The sequence below is a fragment of the Mus caroli genome, chromosome 12 (genome assembly GCF_900094665.2).
Source record: "Mus caroli chromosome 12, CAROLI_EIJ_v1.1, whole genome shotgun sequence".
Lineage (NCBI taxonomy): Eukaryota > Metazoa > Chordata > Mammalia > Rodentia > Muridae > Mus > Mus caroli.
The window spans coordinates 73,528,260-73,547,709 of NC_034581.1; the positions used below are offsets into that span (position 1 = coordinate 73,528,260).

Here is a 19,450-nt window from a genome sequence, read left to right on the forward strand (position 1 = left end):
GAGATCAAGATCAAGATTCCAGGAAAGCCTTATTTTTGTTTAGTGGACCAGCTGAGATCTGACTTTTCACTGTCTTCACTGTAGGCTGTACTTTCGAAGTCAAGTCAAAGGGGAGACAGAGAGAGAGCGGCTGCTACTTGCCTTCCAAACCAGTGGAGAAATAGTGGCAGGAAGATTTCCAGTCACTAAGGAACTGGCCCTTGAAATGGCTGCCTTGATGGCCCAGGTGGGTTTCTTCCTGTTGGAAACACCATGAAACCTGACAGGAGGCTGCAGCTCCTGTGGCAGCAGGGAGGGGCTCTGTTGTGCAGAGAAAGCGATCTCCTTGCTCACTGCACATGGATGCTGTGTGCAGTAGACCGCTGGGAACTGCACATGGATGCTGTGTGCAGTAGACCGCTGGGAACTGAAGCCTGGGCTGAAGTTCCAGCCTCCCTCCAATATGAGAAGTTGCTTCTCGGTGCTTCAGTTTATTTCTGAGTATTTGAAAAACACAATTCTCTCTCTGCCGCTATCCAGCGGATGTACTTGAGCAGAATATATCCCACAATGCACCACCCCACATTCTAAGTAGAAAGCTAAGAGCACACGTTTAGAATGACTCTCCTTTGTATTTCGTGCAGACGGCTATCTGCTAGGGGTATCCAGGATACCTCCATGGTTCCTATAAGTGTGGATGTAGCCAGATGTGGTGGCTATAACTCTTCATAGTTATAATCATCAATGTGGCATTCAGAGTTTAAATAACTTGAACAAAGTTCAAGGGGCTGACGCCTGAGCTGCCTTCTGTAGTCTGTAATCCCTTCTGTCTTACTAGCATTTACCCACAAATGAGAACTGATCTAGACCATCTACTATTCTAGGACCTCAAGGATGGTCCTCTAATGTCTATGAAACATGGGGTTAATTCTTATCTTTGTTATCTGATAAGGCAGTGATGTGGTCAGGGGTTTGTTTACCTCTCGAACAGCAGCACCCACCACTCACCCAGACTCATAACTGCTATCTCTACCTCAGGTGGAGTATGGGGACTTGGAAAAGCCTACTCTGCCAGGCCCCGGGGGTACACCTCTTGCCAAAGCCCAGCATCTCCTCCAGCAGGTCCTTGACAGGTTTTACCCAAGGCGCTATCGAAATGGAGCACCCCCTGAGCAGCTGAGGTAGGCTAGAAGCAAGGTCTGAGAGGAAACCTGTGGGGAAACCTGGGAACTGTGGTGAAAGCAGGCAGGCACTTCACCAGCACCGTGTCTTTCCACCCGCCTGAACCAGGCACCTGGCAGACATGATGGCCACCAAGTGGGCAGCGTTACAAGGCTGCTCTCCTCCCGAGTGCATCCGCATCTACCTGACTGTGGCTCGGAAATGGCCTCTCTTCGGTGCTAAGCTCTTCGCCGCTCAGGTGAGTGACAGGAAGAGGAACTGCCCAGACCCTCAGATGCTGTTTCTCCTAGAGCTTCTCTCCTCTGTCTTTCTCTGGTCAGAAGCCCATCAGTCCAGTCTGCAGCCCCCACCTCCTCAAACACTAGGAGATGCTATCTCCTCACGCATTTCTGCGCAGACCACGGCCCACAGCTGAGTTCTAATTCATTGTTTATCTTCACGTTTCCTTTACTGACTTGCCAGTGCTTCCCCTGCAAAGACAAGCTCAACTAATTCACACGTGAAGATTCAGACTGAAAAGACAATGTCTGACCTCAACAAACCCATCCTGACTGGCTCCCCAAAAGCCCAGACGTAGACAGAAATGGACCTCCCGAGGGAATGAGACTATGCAGACAGACAGCAGTTACCTTCGCCTCTGCATTGAAGGCCAGCAGGCAAACAGTAATTTCAGTTGGAAGTTCCCGTCAGTGGGTGTCTGGCACGCATGAACTTTATAGTTAATCACAGACATTCCCTGCGACCAGACATTATAATCAGACACTGAGCATGGAACCAGGGTCTGTTCACTGAGGCTACAAGTAAGCAAATGGCCATTCACTCACCTATCTAGCATAGGTAGGTAGGTTGTTGAAAGCATATTTCTAGTTCCAGCTGTTGAAAGTTATAAAAAGGCTGGGAAGAAGACTCAGCAGTTAAGAACACTGGCTGCTTTTCCATAGGACCTAGGTTTGAATCCCAGCATCCATATGGTGGCTCACAACCATCTGCAATTCCAGTCTGAGGAGATCCAGTGTCCTCTTCTGGCCTCCTTGGATATAAGCACACATATGGTATACAGACACACATGCAGGCAAAACAACCCTACACGTTAAAAATAAATTAAAAAAAATGTTTTTAAAGACATGAACAAATCAGTCCCTTGCTTTCAAGAGGCTTCCGAACCTGAGGAAACAGGTTGCATACTTGAATGGAGAGGTTGTACACTGGCCATACATCAGGATTCTTCACACTCACTTTCCTGTCTTTTCAGTCTTTCTTAGAAGCACTACCCTCTATCTGCTTAGTTTTGGGAATATGTTGGGGACTAAATCAGGACTTTGTACATGAATGCTTTCTGCCCCTAAACTATACCTCCAATCTGTGTGCATGCACAAGAGTGTGTGCATGCATTTGTGGAAGGGGAGAAGGGAGGCAGGGTGGAGGTGGTGGTGGCAGTGAAGCAAAAATACAGCGCTACTGTAATAGAAAGCCACCGGCCTGGAAGGTTGGGAAAGCTTCATAAAAGGCTCTCTCTCGGTCTGTCTCCCTCCCCCAGGCTCTTGGGAAGCAGAGAGACACCTTCTAGAGTACCTCACTGTAGCCCTGACAGAAACACCCAGGAAATGGCTACCAAATAGTCACAAACTCACCGAGAAGACCTAAGGACCATCTCTCTGAATTCTTGTCATCCTATTTCTTATATAGTCCCTAGGAAATTAGTTAAAGCAAGATGTATTTTGCTTGTGAGAGTTTGGGGTACAGGAAAAAATACCTACCGACCAAGCTACACGCCCAGCCTCTAGTTCAGCCTGTGATCTGACCACAGAGCTCTCCATCCTGTTCTGGCAGGTGTGATTCCCTCCACCTTTTGGATGTTGGGTGCAGAGCCCCAAGGCCAATGCCTCCTGCCACAAGCATCCCTGATGGTGTACAAATGCTGTGTATTCCACGATGACATGATTGCCCATCAGTCTCTCTGGATGGACCCCTCTTCCTTAGAGAGTACTTATATTCAGAATTTCTAACTGGATGTGTCTGATACGCCTTTCTGTTTCTGCAGCCTGCCCAGCTGTCTTCTAAGGAGAACACTGTGGTGTGGATTGCTGTGAATGAGGATGGGGTCAGCATCCTGGACCACCGCACTATGGTATGGCTCTAATCCTTCTTATTCTGAAACACTGAATTGTCTGCTCTGCTCTGGTCAGAAGCCTGAACTAAGTGACCATGGTTGCTCTCTCTAACTCCTGCTGAGCAGTGCTGTCTTATAATCTGGTCACAACTTACATCAAGATTTAGCTCTCCAAATTATTATCACCTTGGGGTTCTCCCTTCCTGGTTAAGGTTCCCTGTGTCTAAAAGAAAGTTTCCCCTGAACTCGACTGGCTCCTCCCACAGCAGGTGAACGTCACTTATCCCTACTCTTCAGTGACAACGTTCGGTGGCTGCAGGGATGACTTCATGCTTGTGATTAGATCCACTCCAGACCAGAGCTCTGGAAAAACCCGTATTGACAAGTTGACCTTCCGAATGCCTGCTCCCAAGGTGGGTCTGACAGATACTACGACAGTTTACCCTGGTCTGGTGTGATGTGGTAAGCTTGATACTTAGAAAACTCTGGACAGCATCCCCAAGGGTCCGGGTGGAACAGCACGTCCATCTCTCCACTGAGCTGGAACTTGGTGGGAACTGCCTGATCCAGCCACTGCTGTCCCCCTATCCTCGGGAGGGTACTGTGCATCTCAGACTCTCTAGGCCAGCAGAGGTACATTTTACTGGACAGCTAAAGCCCAGGTACTCTGTGTGTACCCAATGTTATAGCCAGTGAAAAAGGCAGCATTCAGGATAAGGCTAGTTTAATGCTTTGCTTCTCTAACCTCCTTAGATTACAGAAACTACCTTAACGATGGCCAGCTACATGAACCACTGTTCTGCAACTGTGAACCTATCAGCCAAGCTCCCTGCAGCCCGCCAGCCCCGAGACCTGGATGGACAGTTCTTTGCTTCTGTTTCCTGCACTAAGGGGTCAGCTTTGCTGTGAACATTTCTCCTCCCCATACCCTTGCCACCACTGGTGCCTCTGGGATCAGATTAATATCCTGGAGCATACACTACTGTGATGGGTCTAATGGCCCTCTCCTCAAACTGTTCTGTGAATTGTATATTCCAGGGTCTCTTGAAACCTTTGTGCCCTTTAGGTGCCTTATCTTTCAAGGCCCAATGTTTTAAGATTCAGACCCAACATCAAAACCACTATTTACAAGAATACTGACTCTGGATGCTACCTGATTCTAGATAGAGACAGGGATGGCCCACAGTTACCAGGGCAATGGTACTGTATTTGGGGCTTCTGCACTGATACTCAGGGAAGCTCATCTTTTTATATTATACATGGTCTTTACGTGGGGACTTATACTTGAAGTTTTCTGAACATCCCTGAATAAAATAGGACTAAAATTCCTAATTTACCTAAACTCTGGCAAATGCCTACAAATATCTAAAACTGGACTTCTTTCCCAAATGGGAGAAACACTGGCCAAGCTAGAGAAGGAAAGAATGACGAGCCTTCCCCTATTGGTGAGGAGGCATTTGTCATGCCCTTTTGGGCTCTAATCTTTTCAGGACTGCACAGTATTCCTGTTAAGATTAAAGTTTTTTCTCTCACACTGGACTAGCACAGGCAGGGACAGAGCCAGTCTGCACCCTTCCTGTGTCATTTTAAGGCCCAACAAGGCTCAGTTAAGGCTGTGCTCACTACTGAAGGACGAGGTGGTCATCATCTCCTATTCTCTCCAAGACCAAGCACATGAGTTTTGCTTGTTGCTGCTCTAAGAGGCCACCAGAAACAAGATATCAGGAACATTAAAGACCCTTCCATTCTTGGAAGGCCTGGATTGCTCACTAAGACTTTTGGTAGAGGGCTTCTCGAAATTAGTTGGAAGCACAGGGCATGTACATATCTGTGGAAGTAGAAAGTTTCTTTCAACTTTGCCTTCCTGAGAATATTATCATCCCTCTCAACTCAAACCTTTTAGTTGATTTTGATGAAGATGATCTTTATTTCCATCTTTCCCCACAAAATAATAAAAAAAAAACACAGAAGTCCATACTTTGGTTTTCCAACATATAAAAAATAAGCTTTATTGTGTGTGGCTTTAAGGCAGTTTTATTATTTTTCAGTAACACGGACTAGGGGATAAGAAGAGTATCAAGAAATGAGCCTTTAACCCAACAATGTGTGTGTTGTCCACAAGAAACTGCAAGCTGCTGTAATCCCTCATCCTTTGAACTGACAAGCCTGACTTGAAAAAGGCACAAGAGTCTGCCCCTTAAAAAGAGCTTGACTTGCAAGCCAGGCAGCTTTATAGCCATTTCTGTTTGAACCCCAACTCCCACCCCAGATTTGGGGTTCTAGAGGAGACAGGTCTACCTCAAGTCACATTGCTATAGGCCCCTGGACAGCTCCTTCAAGGCAGGTGAAGGGCAGAGAATGCAGTTCTTGGTTTACATCCCAAGGGCCTTAAAGCCAGTAAGGATGTAGTCTGCTCTCAGGTTGTTTTTGTTTTGTAAACAGAATTCCAACTAATGCAACTGTTTGTAAGACTTGAAGGTCAGTTAGCTACTGCTGCTGTTGCTTTTTTTTTTCCTTTCTCTTGCTCTCTTTTTGAGACAGGGTTTCTCTGTGTAGCCCTAACTGTCCTGGAACTCGCTATGTAGACCAGGCTGGCCTCAAACTCAGAGATCTGCCTGCCTCTGCCTCTGAAGTGCTGGGATTAAAGGCGAGTTCCGCCCAGTCCAGCTCCTTTTCTCCTTCCTGATCTTTCAAATCTAAGAACCACCTCTGAAACAAAGGCTTCTGTAAACTGGCTTCTTCATCCTTTAATGTGACAGGCTCATGTCTGGAACCAACATTTAATCTCTCACTCTTCACCTAAGCCCTCTTAGCCAAACAGCTTTTGAGCAATAGAAAATACTAAGTAACAGAAAGGTACTCATATGCTTGACACCCATGGCTGAAATGCTATGTATGTTTGTCAATAAAAGACTGTCGGTGAACCAGACAATAATTGTGTTGTGGATATTTATTTATCTTGGGGTTTGAGACAGTGTCTCATCACGTAGCCCAGGCTGGCCTCAAACTTTCAATCCTCCTGTTGACAGCTTCTGAGAGCTGGGATTACAAGCATCCACACCATCTCTAGCTAAATTGTGGATGAAGGAGTCATGATCCTGCACAGATCTTAGGAGCTGGGTGGGTAGAGGCTAGCCCTTTGTAGGCGTTTTATTCCTGCTAACTCATACATAAAAATGTGACTTATTTTCCCTAACTTTTAGACAAGAGTCTATACAGATGGAAGTTACATTTTTCTTGTGAAATCTGGTACCAGTCTTAATACTTCACAGATTTTAACACAAACATGAAGGTCCTTAAAGTTTTCAGTGTTCTTTTTGGACAATACTTTTGGGTGGAGGATACTCACTATGTAGCCCAGAATGGCCTTAAACTCAAGAGATAACCTGCTCTGCCTCTTGAGTGCTGGGACTAAAGGCATGTGCCACTATGCCTGACCTTCTTTTGACATGTCAAATCCTTAAGGTCTCCCCTTGATTAGTAGTATAGAAAAAACTGTATTATACAGGGAACATTATGACACATGAACATGAATCAAGTTCCAGCCCCTCCTCTGTGGTTCTGAGATCTACTCATCCATTCTGATTTCCGGGACTGTGTCCTGATGGTTTTTACAGTATGGAAAATAAACCGGCCACTACAGTCTAGGAGTCCTCTCCATAAAGACAATACTGGCCTTTGAATGCTGAGCCTCATAAGCTTGTTGCTGTGGCTTTCTGGTGTGCCAGAACCTCCTGGCAGCTTCTGTATACTTCAATCAAGCAGTCCAACCGGGGCTTGGCACTCTGAATTCCAAAGTGGAGAAATGCAGAGTCAAGGAGAGTGTGAGAAGAACCCACCTGCCCCCTTAACCTCTCACATACACCACTGGCTCTAAATGGCAGCCGTGAACTAAGAGACACAAGGTTGAGGGGATGAGTACTCTGCCAGGAGGTCTCCAAATCCAGCCTTTGTATGTGGGTGTGTGGGGAATAAAAAGACAGGTTTTTATTTGATTTGGCTTTGGTTTTGTTTGGTTTGGTTTGGTTTGGTTTGGTTTGGTTTGGTTTGGTTTCTAGACAGGATTTCTCTGTGTAGTCCTGGCTGTCCTGGAACTAACTTTGTAGACCAGGCTGCCTCAAACTCAAGAGATCTGCCTGCCTCTGGCTCCTGAATGCTGGGATTACAAGCAAGCAAAATACAGCTTTTAGCCTGACAAAATTATATGACAGTGAGACGACCATCTCAGACAAGATTGGTAGTTTAATATATACATTCTGAGAAGATTTTGTACTATAAAATGTAGTACAACTAAAATTAAGACAAGCCACAGGATAGAAAAACTGTACAAAGAACATCCAGTTTTAATAAATGTTTTCTATTCAAAATAACACAAAATTATTACAAATACATAACTGGTCTCTAGGTTCTACTCATCTAGCATAGAAGACTGATAGTTTACAATGAGGGGGGTTGGGGCCTGGGCCACCATAGTGGTTTTTATTGTAAATCAAAACAGAAGATAGTCTAAGCATTATTTAAAACCTATCAATAACATAGCTAAATAAGCTGATATTTCAACATAATGTAATTAAATATAATTTAAGTATAATGGCTCTGATAGAAAAGATATATATATTTATTATATATTATGTATAATATATATGTAAAAAGACCCTCACCCATAAGATATCAATGTAAAAACATAGATGGACAGACCTGAAGTACAAGAATGTGATTACAGGCAGAAGTGGTTATAGAATTGGTAACTATCTTCTCGAAAATCTAAAAAAAACTCCCTTTACTCAAATTGGTTGTGAGATATTGCCAGTACTCTGTCAATAGACATTCATGTCCCGCTGAACAAAAGACTTTAGGGTAAGCAGAAAGAGAAAACAGGGTTTTACTACAGGAGAAGGGAGAGCATGGTGCTCACCTGGAAGACAGGAACTACTTGAGAGATCTCGTGTGGCTTCCCTGGCTCCTTCAGTAAAATGCAGAGGTAGTAAATGACCTTCTGCTGTAAGACAAGAAAACAGAGACCGCAGTGAAACTCAGCTTGTTTCTTTTTTCTTCAGGGGAAGGCTAAAAAGTCCTTCTCATACAGGGAAATACTTCATGAAAGGCATTACACCACATCTATTATGTAGCCAGATATCTGACAACTTCTGAAGTACAAGAAAAGTTTATATTTGCCAAGGGGGCGGTGGTGGTAGCAGCGGCACACGTCTTTAATCCCAGCACTTGGGAAGCAGAGGCAGGGGGGGATCTCTGTGAGTTCGAGAAGAGATCTACAGAGTGAGTTCCAGGCTAGCCGGCTGCACAGTGAAACCCCGTCTCAAAAAAAAAAAAAAAAAACAAAAAAACAAAAAACAAAAGAAAGACATTTTCATCTCTTATTTTTATTTTATATATAAAAAAATATATTTGTTTTGTTTGAGACAGGATCTGACTCAGTAGTCCTGGCTAGCCTGGAACTCCCTCTGTAGACCAGGCTGGACTCAATCAGGGATATCCACCTGCCTCTGCCTCCTAGGTGCTAGGATGAAAGGCATGAGCGGCCGTGGCAGCAAGACATCACCCACTGTACTGTAATACGCTCACAAATAGAAACAGCATGGCTAGATTAAGGTAGTTACTCACACTATATACAATCAGGATGGCCACTCTGAAGCCACAGGGCCTCACTTAGGGTTTTATACCTCATCAACCACACTTTTATGCCACGTATCTACTACAAAGTAAGAAAAAGCACGACAGAGTTGAAACTAGAATAGCAATTAGCTTTATATCTTCCTTCATAATTTCATGTGTCCAGTTGCCTACATTTTGTCCTTTAAAAGGCCAGCCCCTAAAAAAAAAAAAAGCCAAGTATGCCCCCACAAATCAAAAGTCCCACCAACCAGGACCAAGGCAGGTGCCTGCTTGAGAGTAGGTTAGATATTAGACCTGGGCAACATAATAAGACCTCATTTCCTAGAGGACGTAAACAAACAAAAAGACGTGTCTGCATCTGAGCTACGAGACTAAAGGTGGAATGGTGACTCTCTATCCATGACAATCAGCTACTTCTTCAAAATAGACACAGTTTACATATTTGCTATGCTTTTTAATGGAGTGTACTCCTACTTATAAAAAAAGAAAAGTCTGTTAATCAGGCATGGTGACATACGTCTCTAATCCCAGTACTCAGGAGGCAAAAGCAGGTAGATCTCTGAGTTTAAGACCAGCCTGGTTTACATAGTAAGTTCCAGATCAGCTAGGGCCTCACAGTGAGACCCTGTCTCAAAATCCAAACAAACAAGCAAACAAACAAAAAAGAGTAGAGGCAGGCAGCTAAAGAGATGGCTCAGCAGGTAAATGTGTTTGCTGTTCTTCCACAGCACTAGAGCTCAGTACCTAGCGAGCACCCACGTAGGGTAGCTCACAACCACCCGTGACGCCATTTTCAGGGGATCTGACAGTCTCTCTAGCCTCAGCAGGATACACACACACACACACACACACACACACACACACACACACGGATAAGCAAAAACAAAAAAAATTTAAATTATTAACAAGCAAAGGGGGATAGAGGCAGGAGGATGGGAAGTTCAATGCCAGCATAAACTATTCAATGAGACCCTGACTCAAAAGATTACTGGAAAGCAGCATTCAGTGTTACACTTGGCAGCAACCCCAAGCACCTGTGTTTATGACATACCATCAATGGGATGTCTGAGTGACTATACCATCTAAGTGTAGTGTGTGCTGTGATATCTGTACAGCCAGCAACCTTGTGAACAACACATTCCTTGCAACATAACCCATCACCAAGGAAAGCACGACTATAAAGACTTTTACTTGGATATAAGTTTCTCTTCTACAGTTCATAGGCATGCCAGTCAAAAAACTACTTGTATTGGAACAGAGGCACCTTAAATTTAGTTCTGTGACAATGAATGCTGTATTTGGACTCAGTTTAGGTCCCAGCACACCCCATAGGCTGACTGCCTCCTCTGCAGAGCCCAGAAGTACCACCTAGACACTTACCATGTAGATAGCCTCGTTAATGATAATGTCCTTGACCTTGTCCATCTCTATGAAGGTGGTACTTTCTTTGCCCGATGCGTAAGATGACGTCATCTGGATGCCAAGTGAGTCGATGATTAGTAGAGTCTCCTGGTCAATCTTCACAAAATGGAGGTAACCAAGCAGGCCTAAGATGGTGATGAAGATGGTGGCAGAGAGGACCATGCTATTCTGAAGAGAGAGCCAGACACAGGCAGTAAGATCACCACATGCCCCTCTGCACACACCTATGCTATTCAGCAAGTGAGCTGGACAATGAGGAAAAGGCCTCTGCTCTGGTGGCTATGCTGTGAGGTGAACAGATGAGGGAACCTAGATGAAGGGGAAATAGCACTGACTTCTCTTCCAGGGGTCCTGAGTTCAATTCCCAGCAACCACAGGGTGGCTCACAACCCTCTGTAATGTGATCTGATGCCCTCTTCTGGTGTGTCTGAAGAGAGAGCTACAGTATGTTCATATACATTAAATATATAAATCTTTAAAAACAAACAAACACCAAAGCAAAACAACAAAAACCAAGAATCTTAACAAACGAGTTCAGCCACACACTTCTGCTTGCCAACTCTGAGCGAAGAATGGTTCTTAACATTTTTTACAAGGTTGATGGAAGAACAAAAAGAAGCAGATGCAGTGGCTCATGGTAATCCAAGCTCCCAGGAGGCAGAGGCAGGTGGATCAGGACTACACACACCGAGCTCCAGGCCAGACAAGGCTACACACACAGTGAGACCCTGTCTCTAAACACACAACAAATAACAAAAAACAGGCTGGAGAGGTGGCTCTTCGGTTAAGAGCACTGGCTGTTCTTCCAGAAGACCTGAGTTCATATTCTAACACCCATGTGGAAGTTCACAACTGTCTATAACTCCAGTTCCAGGGGACCTGACACCCTCTTCTCACCTCCTTGGGCACAAGGCATGTATGTCATGTACAGACATATACACAACACACCCATACACATAAAATTTAAATATAAGGACAAAAGAATATGGGACAGGGATCCACAAAGCCTAAAATATTAATTTGGCCTTTTATAGAAAGAGCTTGATGACTTCCGTTCAGACGATTATTTCTGGCTGGTAAGCAGGAGTGAGAACTGGGCCTCTGATGACCCAGAAACAGCTCCTTTCTGCTAATTAACTTCAGATGCAGGGTGGTGTCCTGCAAGCAGTCCAAACTGAATAAGCACCGTGGAAGAAAGCCAAGGTAAAACTCAGCCCTCTACAGGTTGCAAAAATGAATAAAAAACAAAAGTCTAGAATACTGTGCTACTGACTTTAAAGTGTCAGAGGGAGGAGAAAGAGAAGAGGGAGGGGGGAAGGAAGGGAAAAATGATGGAGAGGGAAAAAGAAGAGAGGGAGACAGAGAGATAGATCAGTGCACACAGCTGTTCCATAAAGACTTCCAAGGACTCAGGACCCAGGTGGTGCAGAGAAGTAGTGCACTCTGACAGGTACACGCTGCTGAAAGGGTACTGCACTGCAGATTGGAGTAATGTTAACTAAACCGATCAAAAGCAGGGGATGACAGGGTGAAGAACAACGAATGCTTAGGGAATGTTACCCAGTCAGCCTCTGTTAAGATAATCTGCCTCAAAGTCCATTTTCCTGGCCAGAATTCTAAGGATGCACACTACTCATCTGGTCTGGGTTAAGCCACACATCTGAAGGAGTCCTTTGAGAGTTCTTTCCATGAATGAGTTTGAATAGGAGCAGAGATCTGAACTCTTGCACACAGAGGCCTCGGGAAGTCTTGAAGTAATGTAAGAGAGCACAATGACTTGTGCATTTGGGGGACATTTGGGTGCCCATGCCAGAGAGATGAGTACAGTAGGGAACTGACAGAACAGCTCTCTGAGCTGGGTGTGGTTCACTCACCTGTCAGCCCAGGCCTTCACAGGGGCTGAACCAGGAGGAAGCAGTGTGTGGACAGCCTAAACTACATAGCAAGACCCTGTATCTCTAAACAAACCAACCAGTAACAATTGCAACGGCCTGAGATCTGCGAGGCCAAAGTACAACGGAAAGGGATTTCAAAGTCAGGCAGCTCCAGTTTGGAAGCCCAGCTCTGTCACTTTATCAATGTCAAGGTTATTAAATTATTACTCTTTATGAACCCCTCCCCCGGGGTTGAAATAAGAAATTCAGCAAAACAGCTGGCACTCTGAGTATTTAATAAATATTTATTCCTGCTTTCAGATAACTGCATGGGTATCTGGAACATAGGCTGGCATTAACATTCAACTGGGCATGGTGATGTATCCTTTTAACAACAGCACTTGGGAGGCAGTGACAGGTGAATCTCTGAGTTACAGGCCAGCCTGGTTTATACAGTGAGTTCAAGAACAGCCAGGGCTACATGGTAAGACCCCAACATCCCCCACCCCCAAAAAAAGAATAAAAATCCAATTATATTTAAAATTTTGGGGAAGGACTAGGGTCAGTTTAATAACTTCAACTGACCTGTGAAGACACTTTTAAATATAAATTGGTAAAGATTAGGAGTCTTTTATTAAAGAATACTATTTGTGTTTTGTTTGTTTGTTTGTTTGTTTGTTTTTTGAGGCAGGGTTTCACTGTGTAGCCTTCGTTTGTTCTAGAGCTGGTAATGTAGACTGATGTAGACCAGGCTGGCCTTGAATTCACAGAGCTGCTCCTTCCTGTTTCCCTAGTGCTGGGATTAAAGGTGTGCACCACCACACCAGCCCCTACCATTTATTTATTGTGCAGAGGTCAGAGGACAACTTTTTGAATCCGTTCTTCCCTCCCATCCTGTGGGTTCTGGGGATTCGGCTTAGGTGGTCAGGTTTGGCAGTCGCTGCAGCCATCTGATGAGCCATTCCCCAGACCCTCAGTGCGGGGACTTAACTTCATCTATGTCTGTGCAAATTATGATGCTCTGCCACACACTTTGATGGCATAAATGTGATTGAACCAGGTATGATGACACCACCTTTGATCCTAACCCTAGTGAGGCAGAGGCAGGCTCTACATAGAGCCTTCCAGGCCAGCCAGTACTACACATACTGAGATCCTGCCAAAGTAAGAATAATAATAGCAAAAGAAAAGAAAAAAGCTAAGGGATGTTGAAAATTACAGAAATAAACTGTTCTGGTGTACTGGCTCTATTAAGACCACTCCTGGAATAATATATTCATTTTAGGGCTATACAGGGAGTTAAAACAGAACAGAACTCATCCTGAACAAAGGTCAATCGGATGATTCTTTTTGCTTGGGAACTGTCACAAAATAACAGCAGTTGACCTTCGCAATATTTTGAACCGTTAATTTCATCTTAGAGATGTTAAAAATGAGGCTCGGGGGGAAAAAAGATTAGAAAGTCTGAAAACTGAGCATAGAAAACCCTCGTGTCTTAGACCTGGCAACACTTTAGAAAATGCACTTAAATTGGGGAAGGGTTGGGAGAGGGGATGGTAGTTGACCTGGCCTTGAGAAACAGATATTAGGTGGACATTCTGTAGTGCACAGTTGTGGAGGCAAAAACTTTTCTGTAATTCTGTCGCACGCCTGCTATCCGTTGGCTTTGGTACCCAGTAAGTGATGCGGGAGGATGCACTGAGTTCTCTGAGGAGGTTATGTTCTATGAATGAGCAGGGCAAGTTGGTCCACTGTGGTAGAACGTCCAGAAGCACAAACTTCTCGGGGAGGGAGGGCAGTCCTGCCGTGGAACGGCGTCCCTGATCCAGGGAGTCCCCACCCTCCGGGACCCACGGGTCAGCCCCGAGACCTCTCCAAGCTGCCTGCGCCGGCCGAGCGCCCGCCTTTACCTCGCACAGGGTGAAGAGCCCGTAGGCCGCCAGCCACACCGCGCAGGTGACTGCGGTGAGCGAGCACAGCGACAGCCGAGCCGAGCTGAGGCCGAACTCGCGGCAGTACGGTGAGTAGTAGCGGCGCCGCAGGGCTAGGCGGCCGCCGCAGATGTCCGAGAAGCTCTTCTCGTCCTCCATGGCCGCACACACCTGAATGTCGCGCCGCTCTAGCCCACCCGGAGGCTCGAAGTCTCGTTGGCTCCCGACCATCCCGGAAGCGGCTGAGCCCTGCCTGTCCGCGCAGCCGTAGTCGCTCACTGAGAGCAGGGCTGCGGCTTAGAGCTAGTTCTCCCAGTTTATCCTTAGCCCTAACTCCCCAGATCCGCAGCACCAGTTTTGGACAGATTAAGATCTCTGTTCACTCGACTGACGCATTTATATTGTTACGCTAGAATGACTCCCCCAAAATGGTCTGCAGGTATATTCATTCATTCATTCATTTCCCTGCAAAGGGATTTTAGGTACTGAAGATTTCTGTCCCCACATAGCTTCTCCTCCCCACAGGCTGTCCCCACAGGCTGCCTCCTCCTGAGATGGGGCTCAGCTTTGGATGCTCAGGGGTAGGAAGGTTTCCAAGTGAGGGTTTGTCTGGCAAACTATAGTTACAGGAGCAGCACACAAGCATAGCAAGTAAGTCCCTCTGGAACAGAGACACAAGGTTGCAAAGATGGGCCTAAGAAGGTAGCTCTATAACCCTTTGAAGCAAAGGTCAGGTTGCAAGATGACTATAAACAACTTTTTGAAACAAAGACGTGATTGCACTCCTGGAACAAGCGGTACAGAACCATTTGTAGTTAAGGTCACAGGTGGGGCATAGCTCAATCCTTGAAAAACAGGTTTACTCATAAACAAGAATGAACCTAGTTTGTCTTCACTATAAGATGGCTTTCAAGCCTAATATGGAAGTGAAAGGAAATAAAACTTGAAACCTGTGATTCATGTAATGTATGTCAAATAGCCCAAAGAGTTGTTTGTGAGCTTTGAAACCGGGGCTGAGAACATAGCAGAACAGACCAGGACATGCCCGGGCAGGCCTATCGCCTCCCTATTTCCCACCCCTCTGACCTAAGTTAAATGTTAACAGGCTGCTGATGTTTAAATGGACCAATCATGTGAAACCGCGCCAATTCCTCCCCCAGCCCCACTCCTTTTCTATAAAAACCCCTAGCTTCCAAGCCTCGTGGTCGAATCCACTGTCTCCTGTGTGAGATATGTTTCGACCTGGAGCTCCGCCATTAAAATACCTCTTGTTGTTACATCAAGGTGTTGTGTTCTATTAGTGATTCTTAGGTACACGCCGAATGGGAGTTGAGTGGGGGTTTCCCCACTAGGTTCTTTCATTAGCAGGCTGGTTCTTCGAGTACTTATCACTGGGGAAAGATAACTGGGGGAGCCACTAATAGATGCTGTTTGCCAACCATATATTTGCATGGATGGAGCACTACTGTGGCAGTGCACAGACAATCATACTTCTGATGATGTAATTATTTCCACTGTTTTGAATTTATTCTTAGAACTTGAGTCACTATAAATATGAATAATGGAGAAACAAATGTAATTGAATAATTCCACTGAGGACTCCACACGCTCAGGCTGGGCTCTTCAAATCTTTTCTGTGGAGCTCTTGCTTTAGTATTTGCTTACACTTGGATTTCGTAGTTCTAAGACTACTGTGGTGTGAGCCTTCCAGAGGCCCTGCAGGGAAAGCAACCAGACTCCGAGGCTGACGACTTCAGTTTGAGTCATGGGATCCACGTGGTAGAAGGAGAGAACCAACTGCCACAAGTTGCCCTCTGATTGCCACATGCTCACTAGCCATGGCACGCCTGTACCCGCACAAATAAATACATAGATAAATAAATAGTTTTATAAAAGAATGCTGTCTTATAGCTTTTATTCTATTTGATTTTGGAGGAGGTGTATTTTGAAAGAAGGTTTCTTTCACGCTATAGCCCAACCTGGCCTCCAACTTGTGATCCTTTAGCCTCAGCCTTTTCTGAAATGCTGGGGGTGTGTAAATGGTCCATGTGAGAAAGTTACAGGATAGCATGTATATAAGGCCTGATTAAGAGTCCTTACTGGCCAGTGACCATGACCAGCCTCAAAAAAACTCTTGGCCCCGAAGCTTAGGGGTATATAGCCTTTTAAAGGTAAACCCCATGATGGCATCAAGTGTAGGTCACAGAACTGTAACAATTGCTTGGGCTATATATTCAGGTTAAGCATTTGAACCATGGTCAGGGTCATGGTAGGTCATAAATGTGACACCAAGGCCGACATGACTGTTCACAGGTTTAGGGAGCAAACTTTAAATGGAGTTAGGGTAAGATCAGGACAAGATCAGGACTATTGTCTTAGTCACTTCAATTATGCATTTTAAGATATATGTAAGTGTCTTAGTTACTTTTCTATTGTTGTGACAAAATACCATGAGCAAGGCACGTTATAAAAGAAAGCATTTAATTGGGGCTCACAGTTCCAGAGGGTTAAAGTTCATGACCATCATGGAAGGGAGCATGGTGGCAGGCAGACAGGCATAGCACTGTTGATTGAGAGCTTACATCTGATCTCTAAACAAGAGAGAGAGAGAGTACCAACTGGAATGGTGTGGGCTCCTGAAACTTCAAAGCCAGCCCCTAATGATACATCTTCTCCAACAAAGCCACATGCCCCCTAATCCTTCCCAAATAGTTCCACCTACTAGAGACCAAGTGTTAAAACATATGAGTCTATGGGGGGCGGGGGGCACTCTCATTCAAACCACCACAGTAAGAAAAGTCTAACATCTATTTCATCTCACTGTTGGTTTTGTTAATTGTCTATTTCATTTAAATTGAGATTTTTCTGGGTCTTAGAGGGGCATGTGTGTATATACATGTGTGCATACATATGTGTGTACAGGCATGTACACTTGTGGCAGAGATTGAACCTAGACCCTTAAGCATGCTGGTGTTTCGTTTTGGTGTTGTTGTCTTTTGGTGTTGTTTGTGTTTATAAAGCACCATATATTGGGCTATTGTTATTTGTTTTGAGTGTGAATTTGTTGTTGTTGGTTGGTTGGTTTTGTTTTGTTCTGTTTTCCTGTCTCTTAGTATAATGAGAGGCTTCCAATTTATTTTGGAAACAGGGTCTGTCCAAGGGTTTCGTTGCTGTGAAGGGACCAACGCAACTCTTAAAAAGGCAAAGATTTAGTTGGGGCTGACTTACAGTTTCAGAGGATCATCATCATGGAGGGAAGCATGGCAGCGTGCAGACAGACATGGTGTTGGAGGAGCAGAGAGTTCTATCTCTTGATCCAAAGGAGACTGTATTCTGCAGGAGGAGGCTCTGTTTCCACACTGGGCAGAGCATGTTTCCATACAGAGGGATACACACTTCCTCCAACAAGGCCACACCTCCTAATAGTGCCATTCCCTATTGCCAAACATTGAAACACATGAATCTATGGGGGCCAAACTTATTCAAACCACCACACTCCACCTCCAGACTCCATAGGCTTGTAGCCATTAAACACTCCCCACAGTCTACCACAGTCTCAACAATGTTTAAAAATCCAAAGTTCAAAGTCTTTTCTGAGATTCATGCAATCTCCTAAATGTAATCCCCTATAAAATCAAAATCAAAAAGAAGATCATACTTCCAACATCACAGGTTATACATTACCATTCCAAAATGTCATAGTGAGGAAATATTGGACCAAAGCAAGACCAAAACCCAGCTTGGCAAACTCCAAACTCTGTACCTCTATGTCTGGTATCCAGGTCCTTTCAGCTTTGTTGACTGACTAACACAATTGACTAACACAATTCTTTCTCTTGGGTTGGTCCCATTCCCTATTAGCAGCTTTCCTCAGCAGGTATTCCATGGCTCTGGCATCTCTATCATGCTGGAGTCTCCAAGGCAACTTCAGCTCCTTAGTTTCTTGTTCCAGTGTCCGGGATCTACACATGATCTTCTGGGCTCCTCCAAAATGCTTGAGTCATGTCTCTAGCTCTGCCCTCTGTAGCACTCTAGGCTCTGGATGACTGCACTACACTGCTGCTGATGTTCTTGATGGTCATCTCATAGTACTGGCATCTCCAATACTTTGGGGTCTTATGCTTTAACTAGGCTGCACTTTCATCAATAACCTCTCAAAGGCTTTCTTCATGGTGCCAAGCCTCAACTTCTTTGCATGACCTCTTTGGTCCTTGGCCTGCCCCTGAGACTGTACCTTCACCAATGGCCTTTCTGGCCATTCACAGTGCCAAGCCTCAGCCTCTCTCTATGACCCCCTTATGCCTTCAAAATGAGAGATCTTATTTATTTATTTATTATATTTATTTATTTTATATTTGTATGAGTTCATTGTAGTGGTCTTCAGACACAGATTAGAAAAATGCATCCGTTCCCATTACAGATGGTTGTGAGCCTCCATGAAGTTGCTGGGAATTGAACTCGGGACCTCTGGCAGAGCAGTCAGTGCTCTTAACTGCTGAGCCATCTCTCCAGCCCCACACCTAGGTGATTCTTATACATTATCAAGTCCAGCTACCAGCACAAAGTACAACCTTGGCTATCTCTGGAACACAGCTTCTTTGTGCTCTCAGAAAACATTTTCCAGAAGATTTCACCTCAATGATTCTGGTCCCTATTTAATCACTGCTAATTTTTAAGTTTCAGCTAGCCAGCATCAATTGTCCCAGTAACTCCTTCTATTCTTGACTCTAAAGCCAAAACCACATGACAGAAGCTGTCAAGTTCTGCTGCTTGCTGGGACTGGAACTTGGCCCCTTGGTTCAATTACATCTTCACCAGTTTTCTGTTTTCCATGGTTTCTTTCATTGCCTAAGCTTGGCTGTCCATAAACTTGCTCTGTGGACTGACCTTGAACTCAAGAGATCTGCCCTCCTCTGTGTCCTGAGTGCTAGGATTAAAGGCATGCACGACTACACCCGGACATAAGCTTTTCTTTAATTCCTTTTTACAAGATCTTTATAAGCATGGCTACTATGCCTCAAGATCCAGATCAAAAGTCTGTGTCTTCTAGCCTCAAGATCTGGATCCCAGGTGTGCCCTCCATTCCAGATATAGTCAAGTTGACAACTGAGAATAGCCATCACAATCTATCCCTTGTGAATTTGACACACAATTATATCTCCTTATGTCCAAATGAAAACAATATCCAACCAGGTCATAAAATCTCCTAACATGATATAACTATTCTTTGTTCAACTGTAAGTTTAAACAGTAAGTCTAGCTGGGTGGAATCTTGCACTCCCTTAATTACATTTAATATCTTTGAACACAGGATTTAG

The 19,450-nt window shown here is 44.8% G+C and overlaps 2 protein-coding genes across 3 annotated transcripts in view; one reads left to right on the plus strand and one right to left on the minus strand.

Annotated features, from left to right (window-relative positions):
• Plekhh1 (pleckstrin homology, MyTH4 and FERM domain containing H1) overlaps window positions 1-5,821 on the plus strand; it is a 51,890-nt gene extending 46,069 nt beyond the window's left edge. The window contains exons 24-29 of the mRNA XM_021179057.2: window positions 85-226; window positions 1,018-1,160; window positions 1,270-1,399; window positions 3,203-3,289; window positions 3,538-3,684; window positions 4,025-5,821. Coding sequence (XP_021034716.1) covers window positions 85-226; window positions 1,018-1,160; window positions 1,270-1,399; window positions 3,203-3,289; window positions 3,538-3,684; window positions 4,025-4,180 — 805 coding nt within the window. The 3' untranslated portion in view covers window positions 4,181-5,821. The remainder of the gene's footprint in view (window positions 1-84; window positions 227-1,017; window positions 1,161-1,269; window positions 1,400-3,202; window positions 3,290-3,537; window positions 3,685-4,024) is intronic.
• A 58-nt stretch (window positions 5,822-5,879) lies between these two features.
• On the minus strand, window positions 5,880-14,464 carry Pigh (phosphatidylinositol glycan anchor biosynthesis class H). 2 transcript variants are annotated; one of them, XM_021179224.2, is made up of 4 exons: window positions 14,112-14,464; window positions 10,286-10,495; window positions 8,187-8,267; window positions 5,880-7,056 (listed from the first exon to the last, which is right to left on the minus strand). In XM_021179224.2, exons 1-4 carry the CDS (start codon window positions 14,361-14,363, stop codon window positions 6,964-6,966), a joined length of 636 nt encoding a protein of 211 aa, XP_021034883.1. In that variant the 5' UTR covers window positions 14,364-14,464; the 3' UTR covers window positions 5,880-6,963. The 2 variants fall into 2 exon arrangements, with proteins under 2 accessions (XP_021034883.1, XP_021034882.1); XM_021179223.2 differs by having other exon boundaries at window positions 8,187-8,270; window positions 14,112-14,448.
• Window positions 14,465-19,450: the final 4,986 nt, after the last annotated feature.